The following is a 21,752-nucleotide window of genomic DNA, read 5'->3' on the forward strand; positions in this document are numbered from 1 at the left end:
TAAGCCATCACATTCCCGCTGAAAATCCTCATCAAATACCATGTGAACAGATCATTACTAGCAATTTTTAATTTTTTTTGGTGAAGGAAGTCCAGTTCTTAAAATGTCCAGTAATGTAGAATATTTCATGTGGCCCCGGTCAGCTGTATTTGATGCTGGATTATAGAAGTGGTCAGTAGAGGATTGTTCCAAAAAACATACAGATAGGGAATTTAGATTGTGAGCCCCAATGGGGACAGTGTTCCTGATGTATGTAAAGCGCTGCGGAATATGTTAGCGCTATATAAAAATAAAGATTTATTTTTTATTGTTCAGTGTTTGTATACTATTAGCGAAGGTCCCCAAAAACATTAAAGTTGTCAAAACTTGCTGGATCTGCCCACAATGTAACATGTGGGAGAAGGGAGAAAAAAAATAGTATTCGGCATGTTGGCCTGTCTAAGTGTTACTATGTATGGGGGAATCCAGAATGATTGCTTTTGGCCGAATGATCCAACGGCCACTTAAATGACGTCATGACGGATAGTAGCGATATTTATGCGTTATCTTCCAATAAGTGCAGGTGCTACAAGGTTTCTGCTTTTCATTTGTGTGGGAGAAGTTGAATGTCTGCTGGTGCGTGCCCACGATCAGTGTTTGCAGCGTTTTGGATGCGGCATTCTTCAGCTGTGTCCAAAACGCTGCATTGTACAGTACAAGCACAGTGGAGGGATTTCTAGAAATCCTGTGTCCGCTGTGCTTGTTTTTTCCGCAGCAAACCCTGATCTGCGGTGCGTCTTTCCAGACTGCAGCATGTCAGTTGTTTATCGCGCATTCGCCTGTGTCCTCCGTAGGGAGAACACAAGTGAGAAACTTCAGCGCCCTGAACCCTGATCATGGGCACATACCCTTAGGCTCGTGTACACAGAACACCCTACATACAGCCCGGTGTGCCCATCATTCCCTTTTTCTTTGTGTGCCTTTTCTATTCTGATCACCACCACCTATATATACCTCTGTAGGAGCCCTGACTTAAGGCCGCTTTACACGCAGCGACATCACTAACGAGATATCACTGGGGTCACGGAATTTGTGACACACATCCGGCCTCGTTAGCAACGTCGTTGCGTGTGACACTTACAAGCGACCGCTAACGATCCCAAATACTCACCAAATCATTGATTGATTTGTTGACACGTCGTTCATTTTCCAAATATCGTTGCTCATTTGGTTGTTCGTCGTTCCTGTCGTTCCATCGCTACGTGTGACACCCCGGGACCGACGAACAACACCGTCCCTGCGTCCTCTGGTAACGAGGTGGGCGTGACTTTCATACGGCTGCTCTTTGCCCCTCCGCTTCTATTGGACGGCTGCCGTGTGACGCCGCACGAACCGCCCCCTCAGAAAGGACAGCCAGCAGCTGCAGAACTACAAGGCTCAGCATCCTCCATTCACTAGTGTATGCAGGAGAGCAGACAGCAGCTGCAGAACTACAAGGCTCAGCATACTCCATCCCGGACTGTATGCAGTTTTTTGCCAAAAAAGAGAAAAAAAAAATTACGTGGGCTTCGCCATATTTTGTATGCTAGCCGGGTACAGCAGGCAGGTACGGGCTGCCCCCAACCCCCAGCTGCCTATTTGTACCCGGCTGGGAACCAAAAATATAGAGAAGCCCTTTTTTTTTTTTTTAATTATTTCATGAATTTCATGAAATAATTTTAAAAAAAAATGACGTGGGCTTCGCCTAATTTTGGTGTCCAGCCGGGTACAACTAGGCAGCTGGGGAATGGAATCCACAGTGAAGGGTGCTCAAGCTTTCTGGGCACCCCCACTGCGAATTGCAGTCCGCAACCACCCCAGAAAATGGCGCTTTCATAGAAGCGCCATCTTCTGGCGCTGTATCCAACTCTTCCAGCTGCCCTGATGCCGGGTGGCTAGCCGGGTAATAATGGAGTTAGGGCTAGCTGTATATTATCAGCTAGCCCTAAGCCCGAAATTCATGGTGTCACGCCAATATTAGACATGGCCACCATGAATTTCTAGTAATGATAAAAAAAAAAAAAAAACAACACACAGAAAAATATTTTTATTAGAAATAAAACACAACACAATTAGTGACTCCATCTTTATTGAAATAAACCCCCCTCCGCAGTAATCCTGGGTTAGGGTCCCGCGCCGTCCAATCCGGATCCAATATCATCTGATCGGTTTGCTGGAAGGCAAAGCAATCAGATGATGTGTCAGGATCAAGTGCCTGAATCACATCACACATCAGCTGATTGTATAAAAGCCGATTATACAATCAGCTGATGCATCAGTGCCAAAAAAAAAAAAAAATACATACTCACTTATGTGCTGTGGTGATTACCGGCAGCTCCTGGAGCGATCGATTGGACAGGAGTATGATCCTGTCCCATCGCTGCAGGAGCTGCCGGTAATCAGCTGATGAAGTCCCCTGACGGCAGGATCAGCTGATAGCCGGCCGGACACAAAAAAGCCGGCGAGACTACGATCAGCTGATGCGTCAGGTGACTGCATCAGGTGATCCACCGCCAGGTCCTGCAAGCAAGGTCCTGCCCCGGGGAGACTGCACACAGCCAGAGCGGCGGGACCGGGACAGGGGCTGGAAGCAAGCATGGCACCCGGACCCTGCAGACAGGTGAGTATGACATACACATACACACTCACTCCGCGTCCGGTCACCTGTGCTGCTGGTGGGAGTATATGATCCCACTGCTGACACCGCCCGCTCTCCTGACAGCTGAGCACAGCGGGCGGGTGGACAGTGTGATCACATACTTGCGTGACAGGGGGGATTTCAGTTGGAGAAACCCCCCCTGTACTCCACACTGGCGCCCCATACCTCCCACAGCTGAATGCTGGTAGCGCGCGCTCTGCCTTCACCGCTTCACACACTGGCATCCTCCGGCTCCTCCCCTCGATGCTGAGCTGTGACGTCAGGTAGTCACCGCCCACAGCCCAGTCAATCACTGTGAGTGGCGCCGGCATCCTGTGACGTACCCGTCCAGTTTGAGAGCCCGGAAATGCCGGGACGTCAGAGGATACTGGCGGCCACAGCTCCAGGGGGTCATGTGACTGGCACTGAGCGTGCAGGATAGCGCCGCTCAGTGCCAGAAATGGAAACAGAAGCCAATGCAGAAGATGCATATAATGGTAAGTGAGAATCATTGGGGGAAAAAAAAAAAATGGGTGAACCACCCCTTTAAACTATGCCCTTACCTGCAATCCCCGCACTTCTCTGCAGAACCTCGCACACTCAGCAACCCTCGCTTGCTTTGGCTGGAATATGCAGTTCCACAAGAACTACCAGTAGATTATTGAAACAGGTGTGGCTACTACTACTAATTAAATCACAAGACAACACTTTTTTTTTTTCTTTCACAGTATCACAAACAGACACACAATTCCCTAATGAAATTAAACAATTACACAGTTATCACAACTATGAGATTGTGGTTAAACTATGCACTTACCTGCAATCCCTGCACTTCTCTGCAAAACCTCGCACTCTCTCCAGGTTTGCAATGCTCCTAAGTGTTTCAAGCTGCATATTTAAATCCGTTACCTGGGCTTCCAGAAAATACAACATGCTGGCATCAAGTGCAGACATATTCACCCTTGAACGGCTGTTCACGGCATGCATACATATTCATAGCATAATAATAATCTGTACAAACAAATCACTCGATGTCCCTGAAAAACATTAAATGAACGGACTATGGATATATATATATATATATAGATAGATAGAGATAGATAAAGATAGATATAGATATAGATAGATATAGGTAGATAGATATAGGTAGATAGATATAGGTAGATAGATATAGGTAGATAGATATAGGTAGATAGAGATAGATAGATATAGATAGATAGAGATAGATAGACATCCAGATCCTCCTGGAGACATGGGTACAGACAGAGAAGGAATCCCTGGCACCCATAGGATATAGGGAATTTTCTGTCTCTGCCCAGAAAAACAAGAACACCATACAGGGCCGCTGTTCAGGGGGAATACTAATATGGTACAAGGAAGAGATTAAAGATCACATCAAGGCAGTAAAAAGAGGAGAAAGCTATATCTGGATGAGAATAGGCAGCTCCATTCTCACCTCTCAGCAGGACATCTACCTCTGCGCAGCCTACATCCCTCCATCAGAATCCCCATACTATAAGCCGGACATCTATGAGGACCTACAGAGGGAGGTAGCCCAATTCCAGTCCAAGGGCAGAGTTCTCATCTGCGGAGACCTCAATGCCAGGACAGGTACAGAGACGGACTACCTGTCACCTGACGGAAATACATATGTAATGGGAGAGGGGCCCTTCTACAGTGACTCAGTACAGACAGCAAGAAACAGCTTTGACAGAGTGGTGAATAAAAGCGGCAGAACCCTGTTGAACCTGTGTCGGAGCTTGGGGTTATATATAGTAAATGGGCGCATCAGGGGGGACTCATTAGGGAGATTTACACTAAACTCCCACATTGGCAGCAGTGTGGTGGATTATGCAATAACAGACATGGACCCAGCAAAAATAAATGCCTTCATAGTTACCCCCGAAACTCACCTGTCAGACCACAACCAGACACTGCTGTACATGAGATCAACGGACAAGCAATACACAGATAAGCCCCACCTGACCGGTCTCCACAACCTGACACCATCCTACAAATGGCCTAAACAGTTATCCACTGAATACACCAACATGAGCAACAGAACCGAGATCCAAGAGCTACTTGTAAATTTCAACACAAGACGCTATACATCAAACCAGCAAGGAGTCAACCGGGCAGTGAATGACTTTAACAACATCCTATATACCATGGCAGAGTTAGCAGGCGTCAGAAAGACCAACCCCAAGAAACCTTCAAACAAACAAGGCCAAAAATGGTTTGACAAAGAATGCAAGTCACTGCGCAACTCCCTAAGGGTAGCCTCAAACCAAAAACACAGAGACCCCAAAAACAGGGACCTAAGAGCAGCTTATGACACCCTACAGAGGCAATACAAGCGCATTCTCAAGGAGAAAAAAAAGAGGCACATCTCCCAAGAACTACAGAAGCTTGAGGACTCCCTCCAGGACAACTCATTCTGGAAAACTGGGAGTCAAATTGGCACGAAGTCCAAGCATAGCACCTTCCACATCCAAAATGGCAACATCTGGCACAGCTACTTTAAAGGCCTCTACAAGAATATACCAGAAGAAGACCTAACTCCAGAACAGGAGCACCTAACCACTAAACTCAGGGACATGGAGGAAACAATCAAAGACTTCCAAAATCCTCTGGACATACCAATCAGTGTGCTGGAAATAAAAGACAGAATCAAATTTATGAAATGCAAGAAGGCCGCGGGCAGTGACGGCATCCTGCCAGAGATGATCAAATACAGTTCCCAAGATATTCATGCAGCACTGGCTAAACTATTCACCCATGTCCTGAGTGGCGGCTACTTCCCAAAGAGCTGGAATCAAGGTCTCATAACGCCCATCTACAAGGATGGAGACAGATATGATCCAGCAAACTACAGAGGGATCTGTGTTAACAGCATTCTGGGAAAACTGTTTAACAGCATTATTAATAAAAGGATCATCACCTTCCTCACCCAGCGGGACACCCTCAGCAGAAGCCAAGCTGGGTTCATGCCAAACCATCGCACCACGGACCACATTTACACCCTGCAAAGCCTCATCAAGACCCACGTCCACGACAAAAAACAGGGGAAAATATTTGCATGTTTTGTGGACTTCAAGAAGGCCTTTGACTCAGTGTGGCACCCAGGCCTGCTTCTTAAACTCCTGGAGAGTGGAATAGGTGGCAAAACCTACGACGTGATAAAGAGCTCATACTCTGAGAACCGGTGCAGTGTGAAGGTTAATGGAAAGAGGACGGCCTTCTTCCGGCAGTGCCGCGGGGTAAGACAGGGCTGCAGCCTGAGCCCAACTCTATTCAATATCTACATAAATGGACTGGCCTCAGCCTTGGAATCCTCCCCCGCCCCAGGTGTCAGCTTGCATGACCAAGAGGTGAAGTTCCTGCTGTACGCAGATGACCTCCTGCTGCTTTCCCCATCCGAGAAAGGCCTCAAAGATAGTCTGGCTGTGCTAGAAACATTCAGCACCACATGGGCTTTGCCCATCAACCAAAAGAAGACCAAAGTCATGGTGTTTCAGAAGAGGAAGTATAACGAAACCTCTACTCCCTCCCTCACACTAAATGGCACCACGCTGGAGAAGACCAGCAGCTATACCTACCTCGGTCTGGAGCTAAGCCAAACTGGGAGCCTTAAGTAAGCAGCAGAGACCCTGAAAGGGAAAGCATGCAGAACCTTTTATGCTATCAGAAGACAACTGTACCACCTCAAACCACCGGTGAGAGTCTGGCTCAAGATATTCGACAGCGTCATCACCCCTATACTACTGTATGGCAGCGAGGTATGGGGCCCAGTGACCTATCCAGACCAAACAAAGTGGGATTCCAGCCCAACTGAAGTCTTCCATCTGGAGTTCTGCAAATATCTCCTCCAAGTCCATCGCAGCACCTCAAACATAGCCTGTCGGGCAGAGCTGAGCCGATTCCCTTTATGGCTCAATATACACAAGCGGGCACTATCACACCAGGCACACATACAGAACAGCAACCCCAGCTCCTACCATCATAAAGCCCTGCTGAGCCGGAGCCCAGAGCAAGCCAGGAACCCCGGCAGCCAGTACAGCCAAAGTCAGCAACGCACCCTGACAAAAGGCCAAATAAAAGAGGTCTCAGAGAGCTGCAAGATGCAATACATAGAGGTCTGGAAGAGTGAATTAGAGAACGCCCAGAAACTCACCATCTACCGGTCACTGCGGAGGGACTACACTCTGGCCCCATATCTGCAAAGGTTACGCCACCCCAAAGACAGGCAGACACTTAGCCTGTACCGACTGAGTGCCCACAGCCTAGAGGTGGAAACAGGGCGGCACAGACAGACATACAAGCCGCGGGAGAACAGACTGTGCCAGCACTGCCAGCAGGGGGCTCTGGAGGACGAGGCGCATTTCCTGCTGCACTGTGACAAATACTCAGCAGTGAGGGCCTCCCACTTCCAGAAACTTACCGCTCATATCCCGGACTTTCCATCCATGGACGAGGAGAGGAAACTCCGCATCCTACTGGGGGAAGAGGAATCAATGGTGGAGATCGCCGCCCAATATGTCTCCACTTGTCATAAGATGAGGGGTACTAAAGACCTCCAAATGGGCCATCACTCCCTAAATTGTGGCCCCAACACCCCATCCCCACAACCCTAACCCACTCCCCTTTCACACTTCTTTTTTGCTTTGGCAATGCTAATAGTTTTTTGGTCCTGCCAATAAAGCCTATTTGATTTGATTTGATTTGATTTGCTAGATAGATAGAGATAGATAGAGATAGATAGATAGAGATAGATAGATAGAGATAGATAGATAGAGATAGATAGATAGAGATAGATAGAGAGATAGAGATATAGATAGATATAGAGATAGATAGATAGAGATATAGATAGATAGAGATATAGATATAGATAGCTAGATATAGATAGATAGCTGGCTACTGCTCTAGAATCTTCACCTGCTCCAGGTCTCACACTCCATGACGCCCAGGTGAAATTCTTGCTCTATGCAGATGACCTACTGCTGGTGTCACCAACCGAGAAAGGTCTCCAAGACAACCTACAGATCTTGGAGAAATTCAGCTCCACATGGGCACTACCGATCAATCTAAAGAAAACCAACATCATGGTGTTCCAGAAGAGAAAAAGAAGATTTGACCAGCATCCTTCATTTGTCGTAAACGGCTGCACTCTAACAGGAACAGACAAATATACCTACTTGGGCCTGGAAATTCACCAATCAGGGAGCTTCAAACAAGCCATAGAGACCCTGAAAAACAAAGCCTGCAAAACCTTTTATGCCATCCGAAGGAAATTGTATCATCTGAAGCCACCAGTGAGGGTCTGGCTAAAAATCTTCGATTCCATCATTGCCCCAATCCTCCTGTACGGCAGCGAAGTCTGGGGCCCTCACACTTACCCAGATTGGTCAAGGTGGGATTCCAGCCCAACAGAAATATTCCACCTGGAATTCTGTAAGCACCTTCTCCAGGTCCATCGAAGCACCTCCAACAGCGCCTGTCGGGCCGAGCTGGGCAGATTCCCTCTACACCTAGCAGCTCTGAAGAGGTCACTATCATTTCAGGCTCACCTACAGAGTAGCAATCCAAGCTCCCATCACCACAAAGCTCTGATACATATACGTGGGCCAGATGAACCAGGACCCCTGGCACAGCTCTCCCAAACCCAACTGGACAAAATAACCAATCACAGCAGCCTGACAAGAACCAGAATCAGGAAGATGGTAGACGAGGGCCAGGAGAGGTATGTCAGTGACTGGAGGACCGACATCAACACCTCACAGAAACTGACCACGTACCAGAGACTACAGAGAGACTACAGACTAGCCCCATATCTGGAGACACTCCCGGATCCAAGAGACCGCAGGACCCTGAGCCGATATAGACTCTGCCCACAGTCTAGCCATCGAATCCGGCCGACACAAGCAGAGCTACAAGCCCAGGGAGGACAGACTGTGCCAACACTGTGACCTGGAGGCCCTGGAGGATGAAACCCACTTCCTGCTACACTGCACCAAGTACTCAGCAGTGAGGGACACTCACTTCAGGAGACTCTCCCATCTCTTCCCGGATTTCAGCTCCATGAAGGAGGAAGAGAAAATATATATCCTGCTGGGGGAAGAAGAGAGCGCAGTGGAAATAGCAGCGCGGTATATGAGCGAATGTCATAGACTTCGAGAAAGAGAACTATGATAAGTCATGGACTTCCATAGCCCCCCATCCCAGATGTGGCCCCCCCAGACCCCACCATGGATATGCCCCAACCACCGTTACTACAGTCCCCACCCTGGATATGCCCCATCATAAGCCATGGACTTCCATAGCCCCCATCCTAGAAGTGCCCCCACAGTCCCCACCTTGGATGTGCCCCATCCATCCTTCCTACAGTCCCCACCCACCATCCCCACAGCCCCAGTCCCTAATGTACACTTGCTTTGGCAAAACTAATTTGTATTTGGTCCTGCCAATAAAGCTTATTTGATTTGATTTGATTTGATTTGATATATAGATAGATATAGATAGATATAGATAGATAGATATAGATAGAGATAGATAGATAGAGATAGATAGATAGAGATAGATAGAGAGAGAGAGATAGAGAGAGAGAGATAGAGATAGATAGAGATAGATAGAGATAGATAGAGATAGATAGAGATAGATAGAGATAGATAGATAGAGATAGATAGAGATAGATAGAGATAGATAGAGATAGATAGAGATAGATAGAGATAGATAGAGATAGATAGATAGAGATAGATAGAGATAGATAGATAGAGATAGATAGATAGAGATAGATAGATAGAGATAGATAGATAGAGATAGATAGATAGAGATAGATAGATAGAGATAGATAGATAGAGATAGATAGATAGAGATAGATAGAGATAGATATAGATAGATAGATAGATATAGATAGATAGATAGATATAGATAGATAGATAGAGATAGATAGATAGATAGAGATAGATAGAGATAGATAGAGATAGATAGAGATAGATAGAGATAGATAGAGATAGATAGAGATAGATAGAGATAGATATAGATAGATAGAGATAGATATAGATAGATATAGATAGATATAGATATAATAGCACTAGCATGTGCTTATCAGAGAAAACCAGCACATGTCCAAACTATTAACATTAACTGAATTACATATCTAAATCTTAAGGGATCTAACACATTGCAATGAGTAATACTCAATTGCAATAGAAATATCACATTATATAACAAGAGTAGGGACGTTTGGGCCAATCATGATTAATGTCTAAAGTCACTAGACCCCATAATGAACATTGAACCAAAAAAGAAAGAAAACCGAACTAGAAGGTCACTTAATAGTATATCTTTATTAGTATAAAAAAATTGTATACATAAAAAACACAGGACTGTTGACTGGAAAAAACGGCGTCAAAAACCTGCATATCATATAATAATAATAATAATCATAACAGTAGTGTAATAGGGCAAAGGATAGTGTAAGGGAATTCAGAGACAATGAATAAAAATAAATATAAATAGTGTAAATAAATAATTATGAACACAGCTAAGGTGTCAGGTGCTAAGGGTTGTGGCAACAGTTATGCCGCAGTAATGGAATATAATCAGCAGAAGAGTCAGCTGATGCCACCCAACAAAATCGTCATACTTGAATTCCACAAATCACTAGACCGATGGCCTAAAGAACGCAGGTAAATGTAAAGGGAGGAGGGGGGAGACGGCTCTAAATAGTATCGGCCAGTAGGGAAAAGACATGTAATTTAGGTTAAGTTAAATTAGAAGAGTGTCAGAATCGGCACAATAAAAATGACAGAATCGGCAAAGTAAAGCACTAGATAGCGATATAGTCACCTATGGCCACAGAGCACAGCCTCCTCCAGGTATGCGACGCCTGCCCCGACGCGCGCACGTTTCGTAGCGACTTCCTCAGGGGGAATAGTCGATACTATTTAGAGCCGTCTCCCCCCTCCTCCCTTTACATTTACCTGCGTTCTTTAGGCCATCGGTCTAGTGATTTGTGGAATTCAAGTATGACGATTTTGTTGGGTGGCATCAGCTGAATCTTCTGCTGATTATATTCCATTACTGCGGCATAACTGTTGCCACAACCCTTAGCACCTGACACCTTAGCTGTGTTCATAATTATTTATTTATTTATTTACACTATTTATATTTATTTATATTTATTTTATTCATTGTCTCTGAATTCCCTTACACTATCCTTTGCCCTCTTACACTACTGTTATGATTATTATTATTATTATATGATATGCAGGTTTTTGCTGCCGTTTTATCCAGTCAACAGCCCTGTGTTTTTTATGTATACAATTTTTTTATACTAATAAAGATATACTATCAAGTGACCTTCTAGTTCGGTTTTCTTTCTTTTTTGGTTCAGTATTTAATCCGAATGGTCCCATTGATCCTATATCCCCACATTCTGATAATACTATTATTGATCATATATTATTGACCTTATATTTAATATTTACTAGTAATCTAATGTGGTATGGATTTTATCCTTTAATTATTGGTGTCCCATAATGAACATGTAGAAAAACAAGAGGAAAAGGAGGGGTTTCTACTAGTGAGGCCACAAAGTGGTCAAAATAATATACAGTAAATCAACCTCTTAAGACAAATCCAATGAAATTTTATTATCACAATATTACAGCCATAAGAGGAGAAAATTCATTTAATGGTACGAATGTATGTAGGTATAATAGACAAACAGGCTAAAAACAGAAAATGCCAAGAACCAGGAAATGTCGGGCAGTGCACATAAAAAGTGGTACAACGGTAAAGAAATATCAGTAGGATACAGTGTATTTATTGGCCAAAAAGTAGACAATATCTAGCAATAGTAAATGAATATTGCTCCTCAAGTGAATGGTGAGGGTCACTGAAAAATCCGAAGGTAAATAAATCATCATAGATGGAAATGCTCAAGCTATATTGCATGGGTACAAATCACAAGAATTTATGTGAAAAGAATTTCCTGAGCAAGTCACAATCAGATCAGTGGCCCAAACCATAACCTGAGGGGGAAGAGTTAAAGCAATCCACTTACAAATGAATAGTGTTAAAGCTGGTGTCACACTAAGCGACAACGACGTCGCTGTTACGTCACCATTTTCAGTGACGTAACAGCGACCTTGTAAGTCGCTGTTATGATCGCTGCTTAGCTGTCAAACACAGCAGAAGCAGCGATCATAACGTCGCTGTGCTACATGTGCAGAGAGCAGGGAGCCGCGCTTAGCGCTGGCTCCTTGCTCTCCTAGGTACAGTACACATCGGGTTAATTAACCCGATGTGTGCTGCAGCTACATGTCACAGTGCAGAGAGCAGGGAGCCGCGCACACTGCTTAGCGCTGGCTCCTTGCTCTCCTTGCTACAGTATACATCGGGTTAATTACCCGATGCATACTGCAGCCACATGTCACAGTGCAGGAGCCGGCACTGGCAGCAAGAGCGGAGGCTGGTAACCAGCGTAAACATCGGGTAACCAGGGAAAGGTCTTCCCTTGGTTACCCGATGTTTACGCTGGTTACAGCTTACTGCAGCTGCCAGTGCCGGCTCCTGATCGCTTCATTTCGTCGCTCTCTCGCTGTCACACACAGCGATGTGTGTGTCACAGCGGGAGAGTGACGACCAAAAAATGAAGCTGGACATTCAGCAACGACCGGCGACCTCACAGCAGGGGCCAGGTCGTTGCTGGATGTCACACACAGCGACAGCGACGGGACGTCGCTGCAACGTCACAGAAAATGGTGACGTAGCAGCGACGTCGTCGTCGTTATGTGTGACACCAGCTTAAGGCTGAAAAACAGCCAAACCCTATCTAAGGGGGGTAATGCTAGATGAGATAGAAGGTAAATACCAGCAATGCCAATCAGCAAAAACCTGCTGATAATGTGCGTCTATAAAGAGCGATGTGCTCAGTTTCACTTTTAACGGCTCAAATATGAAACACCTCAGGAAAGACAACCATCGGAATTTAAAATTAAAGAGCCATATCAAAAGTGAAACACTTACCCATATGTGCTATCTGCCCGACGTGGCGTGCTCCGACGCGCACGTTTCGTGACCTTCCTCGGGGAGCGCAGCAAGTGGATTGCTTTAACTCTTCCCCCTCGGGTTATGGTTTGGGTCACTGATCTCTGATTGTGACTTGCTCAGGAAATTCTTTTCACATAAATTCTTGTGATTTGTACCCATGCAATATAGCTTGAGCATTTCCATCTATGGTGATTTATTTACCTTCGGATTTTTCAGTGACCCTCACCATTCACTTGAGGAGCAATATTCATTTACTATTGCTAGATAGTGTATTTATTGGCCAAAAAGTAGACTGTCTCCTACTGATATTTTTATGTGCACTGCCCGACATTTCCTGGTTCTTGTCATTTTTTCGTTTTAGACTGTTTGTCTATTATACCTACATACATTCGTACCATTAAATGAATTTTCTCCTCTTATGGCTGTAATATTGTGATAATAAAATTTCATTGGATTTGTCGTAAGAGGTTGATATACTGTGTATTATTTTTGACCACTTTGTGGCCTTACTAGTAGAAACCCCTCCTTTTCCTCTTATTTTTCTAGAAAAATCACATTAGTGAGTCTATAGAATGGTACATCATACAGTCAGTTACTTCTTGTGCTGTGTGATGCCAAGGAAACTTTGACGCACATTTCAAATGGAAAGCCTTCTTCTGGGAAAGAACCCGAAACATGCGTCGTGGTTTCCTGGGCATCACACTGCACATGAGGTAACTGATTGCATGCTGTACCATTCTGTAGACTCAATAATGTGATATTTCCATTGCAGTGGAGTTTTACTGATTGCAACGTTATAGACGCAAGATTTAGACGCAGTTCAGTTAATGTTGATAGTTCGGAAATGGGCTGGTTTTCTGATAAGCACGCTACTAAACACAGCTCTAACAAAAATTGAGACCACCGCAAATTTGTCAGTTTTTCTTTTTTTTTCTGTTTAGAAGTGTACTTTTGAGTAAAATGTAAATTGTTTTTTTACTCTCTAAACTACTGACAACATGTCTCTGAATTTCCAAGCAATGAATTTTGTATTTATTTTTTGAAAATGAGAAATGGTCAAAATAACAAAAAAAATTCATTGCTTTCAGACCTCAAATAATGCAAATAAAGTTCATAATCGTTTAGAATCAACAATGCTAATGTTTTAACACAGGAAGGGTTCAGAAATCAATATTTTGTGAAATAACTATGATTTTTAATCACAGCTGAAGCAGTTCTTCTTTTTTTGATGGCTTGTAACTATCCATCTTCCTCTTGATTATATTCCAGAAGTTTTCAATGGGGTTCAGGTCTGGAGATTGGGTTGGCCATGACAGTGACCTACAAAAGGAATGGCAATGGCAAATTGCAGCTGGGGTGATGTTCACGGCAAGAACAGTTCAAAACAGGCTACTAGAGGTAGGGCTCAAGTCATGCAAAACTAGGTACATTAGAGACTCTGCAAACACAACATCGCATCTGCTATCGATTCCAGACGATTTTGCTTTCAAAAGATCACATGGAGCGCCTTTCCTTCCGAACCCTTCTGTGCACACAAACAGTAGTTTTCTAACACATATGGTGTATCAGCATACTCAGGAGAAATTGAACAACAAATTGTATGGTTTATTTTTTCCTTTTACCCTTGTGAAAATAAAAAATTGTGGCTAAAACAACATTTTTGTTGAAGAAATGTATATTTTAATTTACTACTTCCACATTGTTTTAGTTCATGTATAGCACCTGAAATGTTAATAAACATCTTGGTTTTGAGCAGTTTGGGGGGTGTATTTTGTAGAATGATGTCACATTTGGGTACTTTCTGGCACCTAGACCTCTCAAAATCACTTAACATGTGATCTGGTCCCTAAAAAAAATTATGTACATGCTCTTGGAAAAATGAGAAATTGCTGATAAATGTAGAACCCTTTTAACTTCCTAACAAAAAAAAATTGTTTTAAGCCTCCTAGACATCTGTTTCAGTCAAAGGTTGTTGAGTACAAATGAAAATGATGATCACAATCACCTGGGTGGGTTTAATTGCTCACTCTATTCATACACCTGACTATAATCCTACAATATCCTAGATGTTGTACAAGTGTTCCCTCCGTTTTGAAGGGCTGGCAGATCAATCACCCGTTGACTCTGGGTCAGCGGAGGATTCATCCCCGGTATCTGGCCAGATGCTGCTCCACATATAAAGTTTATGGGGAACACAATCTGGCGCAAAGGGGTAGGAGCAAGCGCTTCATACTCATTGATCACCGGTCGGCTGTCACACTGCTCCTGCGGCAGTTTTCACCTTCCAGAGCTCATTAGTCTAATAACATTTGCGCCTTCTCTGCTCACCGGTGGCTGTGATTGGTTGCAGTCAGACTCGCCCATACGCTGAGATGCCAGTAGGCGTGTCTAGCGTACAGTAAAATAAATAACTAATTTAAATAAAATGGCGCGTGCTCCCCCCAATTTTGATAACCAGTCAGGATAAAGCCTCACAGCTTGGGGCTGGTATTCTCAGGCTGGGGAGACCCCAGCCTAACAATATCAGCCAGCAGCCACCCGGAATTGCCGCATCTATTAGATGCGACAGTCCTGGAACTCTACCCAGGTAATTCCGAATTGCCCTGGTGCGGTGGCAATCGGGGTAATAAGGAGTTAATGGCAGCAGCCCATAGCTTCCACTAAGTCCTAGTTTAGTGATTGCAGGCGTCTGAGACACCACCTCATCACTAAACTGTAAGTGAAAGTAAATAAACACAAACACCTCAAAAATCTTTTATTTTAAATAAAAGACAAAAAAAGCCCCCTCTTTCACCACTTTATTAACCCCACCAATAACAGCCCTCCAGGTCCGACGTAATCCACACGAGGTCCCACGACGCTTCCAGCTCTGCTATACCTGACACTCACAGTGAGCACCATAGACCATGACTACTCACTGTGAGGGGCAGGCCGCAAGGGAAGTGAGCCGTGCGAGTTCAGCAGTGACTTCACTCATGTGCTTTGCGGTGACAGGTGGAGGACTCCAGCTGTCACTGCACATCAGCTGACTGAATTCACCACTGATAAACTCACCTTCTCCAGCGAGGCTGCCTCCGGACGCTGGTCTCCTGCTTCCAGGCCGGATCGTGCATATGCAGTTAAGCCGACCCGTAAGTAGCAGAGCGCCGGGGACAGCCCCACAAGACACAGCATCGCGGGAGACTTCAGCACCACGGATAGCAGAAGCGGGGACAGGTGAGCATCTCCCTGTGCTATGAAAATAACGCAGGGACATACCGCGGTAAAACCACAAGCGGTTTTCGGGTGCGGTTTGCTGCGTTTTTTTTACCGCAGATGCGGAATTTTCTTAAGAAAATTCTATTTTCTAGTGCGCACAGGGCCTTAATGCTGCTTTGAAGTCAAAGGGCAGTCAAAGCAAATATTGATTTTGATTTTAGATTTTGCTTTCTCTTTTTGAAAAAAAATAATTGTTTATATATATATATATATAAAAAAAAAAAAAGTCCAGTGTTGGATACCTTTTAATGGCTAACTGAAAAGATGGTAATAAATAGCAAGCTTTCCAGACTACAGAGGTCTCTTCATCAGGCCCATGCCTGATAACACAAAATCTGAAGAGTCACATATTTATACACCGCAAGACATAGAATAGAATAGTGCAGAAAATAATACAAGTGACATAGTTACATAGTTACTTAGGTTGAAAAAAGACCTAGGTCCATCTAGTTCAACCTTCCTCCACCAGTTCTACATTTAGTCACTAAGTCATTTATAACCAACAATGTTTTGTGTACTGAGGAAATCATCCAGCCCTTTTTTAAAAGCTGTTATAGTATCTGCCATTACTACCTCTTGTGGTAGGGCATTCCACAGTCTGACTGCTCTAACTGGAAAGAACCCTTTCCTATTTATGACATGAAGCAGAATTATTAGTATGGGAAGGGGACCATCAGTTGTGGCAGTAAATTTTGGAGCAGTTCATAGATAAGCAGTGTGAAAGTTTTATTGTCCTCTGATTGGGGTCTGGTCCAGAGTTGTGATGCCCCCAGATAATCTGAGGAGCACATTACTTAATGTAAAAAGCCATAAATCCATGTGACACATTCATTTCTACTCTGAATGGGTCAAAGGTCATAAGTTTGTATTCCCATAGTCTCCTGTCTCTCTTGGATTTGAATTTGCCTTTCAATACCAGCAATTTCATGTCCATGATAATGTGGTCTGGGTTACAAAAATGTTTGGCCTCAGGTAGATCTATCCTTTTTTTCTCTAATTGCGTGGCGATGAGAATTCATCCTTGTCCTGAGCTGTTGTCCTGTCTCCCCTACATACAGAACCCCCAGTTGGATATTTGGTACATATAATTAAGTACACCACATAGGTTGTGGTGCAGCTGAAGGTTCCTGGCATCTTGTAGTCCTGATGTGATTTGGGAATCTTTATGTTGTCCGTTGTCATTATAAATTGACAGGTTTTACATTTTTTCTGGTTGCAGGGAAATGTTCCTGTTGTGGGAGAGGACAGGGAGCTTCTGACAATGATGCTTCTTCTCTTAACACCCCTAGATTTGGTTTGTAGGTGATTACAAGAGGTACCCGGTTGTTTTCTTTTTTTTTTTTTGTAATGTAGGAGATTCCTCTTTTTTGTTCATTCAGTTTTCATTTTGTTATAAACTATTAACAATTGTATTTTGTATTTTTTATAGCATTCTTACTTTGCAGCATTTTTCCCACATCTGCCTAAAACTTTTACACAGTAATATATATATAATATCATAACATGTATCTTTGTGAGAAAACCTGATATAATCAATTCTGTTTTTTTTGTTGTTTTTTTTTAGGCCTGATAAGGCTGAGATGTGCAATAGTTCCTGGCCTTTGGACTTATCCAACATCGAGGTATACTGCACAAAAGTAACACAAAGCATTTTATAAATCCAACCTAAGACCCTATAGGTACTTTTTAGCTAAAAATAAACGACATTAAACTATCCTCAAGAGGGCATGAATTATGCATGTGCTTTGAGAATTCTTGAGATTTCAAGCATTTGTTTGATTAATATACTGTTTCCTCAAATAAGCTCTACTCCTAAAATAAGCACTAGCAGGATTTTTCTGCCTTTTTTGGAGCAGTCTTGAAATATAATCCCTACTCCAAAAATAAGCCCTAGTTGTGTACTCAAACTATCCTGGAATGGGGCTTGTGCAATCCTATTTCATGATAAATAACTTTTTGTCCCCTTGTGTTGCTCTAAGGGCGGCTTTGCACGTTGCAACATCGCACGTGCGATGTCGGTGGGGTCAAATCGAAAGTGACGCACATCCGGCGTCACTTTCGACATCGCTGTGTGTAAATTCTAGGTGATACGATTAACGAGCGCAAAAGCGTCGTTATCGTATCATCGGTGCAGGCTCCGACTGTTCCATAATTATGCTGCCGCGACAGGTACAATGCTGTTCCTCGTTCCTGTGGCAGCACACATCGCTGTGTGTTACGCCGCAGGAGCGAGGAACATCATCTTACCTGCCGCCGGCGGCTCTACGGAAGGAAGGAGGTGGGCGGGATGTTTACAACCTGCATATCTCCGCCCCCTCCACCGCTATTGGCCGCCTGCCGTGTGACGTCGCTATGATGCCGCACAACCCGCCCCCTTAGGAAGGAGGCGGGTCGCCGGCCAGAGCGACGGTCGCAGGGCAGGTGAGTGCATGTGAAGCTGGCATAGCGATAATTTTGGCTACGCCAGCTATCACAAGATATCGTACCTGCGACGGTGGCGGGGACTATCGCGTGCGACATCGCAGCATCGGCTTGCGATGTCGCAACGTGCAAAGCCCGCCTAAGCCTCGGCTAGTTAAGAGAATGGATATTCAACCTCCTCTCCCGTAATCCTGCCCACCGCTCTGAGTCCTGCGCTCCACCCACACTCTGCCTGCTGTATTAGTGGTACTGCCAGACCGAGGATCGCATCGCAATTATCGGTGACTCTCCTGAGCTGAATAGACATACACGCTGTCACTCTCAGATCAGGCGTGCTGCCGATGATTGCGGTGAGCAATCGCATGGTTAATTAAGAGAATGAGTATTCACCCCCCTCTCCCATAATTCCGCCTACCACTTTGAGTTTTGCACTCGCACTCTGCATGCTGTATTACCAGTACTGTTAGCCCGAGGATCGCATTGCAACTCTCCTCAGCTGAGACTGACAGAGTGTATGTCTATGCAGCTGTCACGCTCAGCTCAGGAGAGATACTAAGGATTGTGGTGCAATCCTCGGACCCTAATACAGCAGGCAAATATAAGAAACCCTGCTGAAAATAACTACTAAACATATACAGCTGCACACTAAAATGCTGACAATGAATATGGGAACTCTGGTATTGCATTACTGCTATGGGAATGTTTGAAGAAAAAAAAAAAAAAGGTATTTAGCTCATGTATTTATTGGCAAATGCATGTTAGCCCGGTCACCATGGCAAGATATATCTCTGTATACCGGGAACCTAACTTGAAATGCCACTATCTGGGTTACAAACCTCCATGACTAGGCAGCTAGACAAAAAAAAAACTTAAAATAAGCCTCAGTGCATTTTTCAAAGCAGAAAAGACTATAAGCCTCTGTCGTATTTTGGGGGGAAATACTGTTGCATATATTGTTACAGTTCCCGCTAATCCCTCGTTTTGTATTTGGATATACAGTATGTGAAAGACATACAAATCAATACACAAAAAAATCTAGCTATCAAACATATTAGACACTATATTTATGACAAGAAAGCTTATTTCTTCTATGTGCTTCATCAGAATCCATTGCTCCCATATGCAAAAGGAACATATGTTTAAAGAGCATCTGTCAATAGGATCAGCCCTCCTAAGCAGTCTATATGGGCATGTAGGTCATATCAATGTATAATTTTATTCAACTTTCTGTCTACATTTTTATTATATATAAATGAGCTGTGGGCCGGAGCTGTTCTGCATGAGAATTTGCCTCCTGAGCTTATTTTATGTGAAAGGGGTGTCAGTTATTACTAGTCTAATGACTAACACTTTTCTCTAAAAATCCCATACACATCTGCAGTGAGATCAGAGCTGAGTACAGCAGAGTGAACTTTGTCTAATTACAAACACAATTGTCCGAATTATATTGCTTCAGCTTCCAGTTCACAGGTGGCCTGTGTGTGGGAAAGGTCTGTAAAGCAAAGCTGACAGCACTATGAGAAGAGAACTGCAATTACAAATGTGTTTGTAATCACATAATGTTCACGTCTGCTGTACTGTTAGTTATGATATCACTGCAGAGCTGTGTGATGATTACACAAATTTACAAAAAAAGATATTTTTGGTAATCATTGCAGGTGACCTTTTTTTTTCTTCCTGATTTCAAAAATGGAATAGTTTTTCTGCAGCACGTATAGTTTCCATGGAGCAGCATCATTATTATAAGGTATACAAAATATACAGATGACATTAAGGCTGTGTACGCATGTTTAGTTTTTTAATGGGTTTACACTGCAGCGTAAATGCATGCTTCCTGCGTCCCCAGCACAATCTATGAAGATTGTGCAAATTCCACCCGCACATTGCGTTTTTAGAACGCAGCGTTTCAGCTGCTGAAATATTTTGCCAAAACGCTGCGTTCTAAAAAGCAACATGTCACTGCTTTTGTGCGTTTTGGATGTATTTTCCACCCATTGAAATCGATGTCTATCTCTCCCTCTCTGTCAGTTGGTCTCTCTCTCTCTCTCTCTCTCTCTCTTGCTCGCTGTCGCTCTCGCCCTCGTCCACCCCTACCCCTACCCCTCCCCCTCTCGCTCAGTCGGGCTCTCGCTCCCCCCCTCTCGCTCAGTCGGGCTCTCGCTCCCCCCCTCTCGCTCAGTCGGGCTCTCGCTCCCCCCCTCTCGCTCAGTCGGGCTCTCGCTCCCCCCCTCTCGCTCAGTCGGGCTCTCGCTCCCCCCCTCTCGCTCAGTCGGGCTCTCGCTCCCCCCCTCTCGCTCAGTCGGGCTCTCGCTCCCCCCCTCTCGCTCAGTCGGGCTCTCGCTCCCCCCCTCTCGCTCAGTCGGGCTCTCGCTCCCCCCCTCTCGCTCAGTCGGGCTCTCGCTCCCCCCCTCTCGCTCAGTCGGGCTCTCGCTCCCCCCCTCTCGCTCAGTCGGGCTCTCGCTCCCCCCCTCTCGCTCAGTCGGGCTCTCGCTCCCCCCCTCTCGCTCAGTCGGGCTCTCGCTCCCCCCCTCTCGCTCAGTCGGGCTCTCGCTCCCCCCCTCTCGCTCAGTCGGGCTCTCGCTCCCCCCCTCTCGCTCAGTCGGGCTCTCGCTCCCCCCCTCTCGCTCAGTCGGGCTCTCGCTCCCCCCCTCTCGCTCAGTCGGGCTCTCGCTCCCCCCCTCTCGCTCAGTCGGGCTCTCGCTCCCCCCCTCTCGCTCAGTCGGGCTCTCGCTCCCCCCCTCTCGCTCAGTCGGGCTCTCGCTCCCCCCCTCTCGCTCAGTCGGGCTCTCGCTCCCCCCTCTCGCTCAGTCGGGCTCTCGCTCCCCCCCTCTCGCTCAGTCGGGCTCTCGCTCCCCCCCTCTCGCTCAGTCGGGCTCTCGCTCCCCCCCTCTCGCTCAGTCGGGCTCTCGCTCCCCCCCTCTCGCTCAGTCGGGCTCTCGCTCCCCCCCTCTCGCTCAGTCGGGCTCTCGCTCCCCCCCTCTCGCTCAGTCGGGCTCTCGCTCCCCCCCTCTCGCTCAGTCGGGCTCTCGCTCCCCCCCTCTCGCTCAGTCGGGCTCTCGCTCCCCCCCTCTCGCTCAGTCGGGCTCTCGCTCCCCCCCTCTCGCTCAGTCGGGCTCTCGCTCCCCCCCTCTCGCTCAGTCGGGCTCTCGCTCCCCCCCTCTCGCTCAGTCGGGCTCTCGCTCCCCCCCTCTCGCTCAGTCGGGCTCTCGCTCCCCCCCTCTCGCTCAGTCGGGCTCTCGCTCCCCCCCTCTCGCTCAGTCGGGCTCTCGCTCCCCCCCTCTCGCTCAGTCGGGCTCTCGCTCCCCCCCTCTCGCTCAGTCGGGCTCTCGCTCCCCCCCTCTCGCTCAGTCGGGCTCTCGCT

At 45.7% G+C, this 21,752-nt stretch overlaps 1 protein-coding gene across 1 annotated transcript in view; it reads left to right on the forward strand.

The window, feature by feature from the left end:
- The window catches only part of RNASET2 (ribonuclease T2), a 422,090-nt gene that overhangs the window by 230,765 nt on the left and 169,573 nt on the right, over positions 1–21,752 (forward strand). The window contains exon 5 of the mRNA XM_075339751.1: positions 17,535–17,592. Within this exon, the coding sequence (XP_075195866.1) occupies positions 17,535–17,592 (58 nt within the window). The remainder of the gene's footprint in view (positions 1–17,534; positions 17,593–21,752) is intronic.

This window comes from Anomaloglossus baeobatrachus, chromosome 3, assembly GCF_048569485.1.
Source record: "Anomaloglossus baeobatrachus isolate aAnoBae1 chromosome 3, aAnoBae1.hap1, whole genome shotgun sequence".
In the NCBI taxonomy this organism is placed as follows: Eukaryota; Metazoa; Chordata; class Amphibia; order Anura; family Aromobatidae; genus Anomaloglossus; species Anomaloglossus baeobatrachus.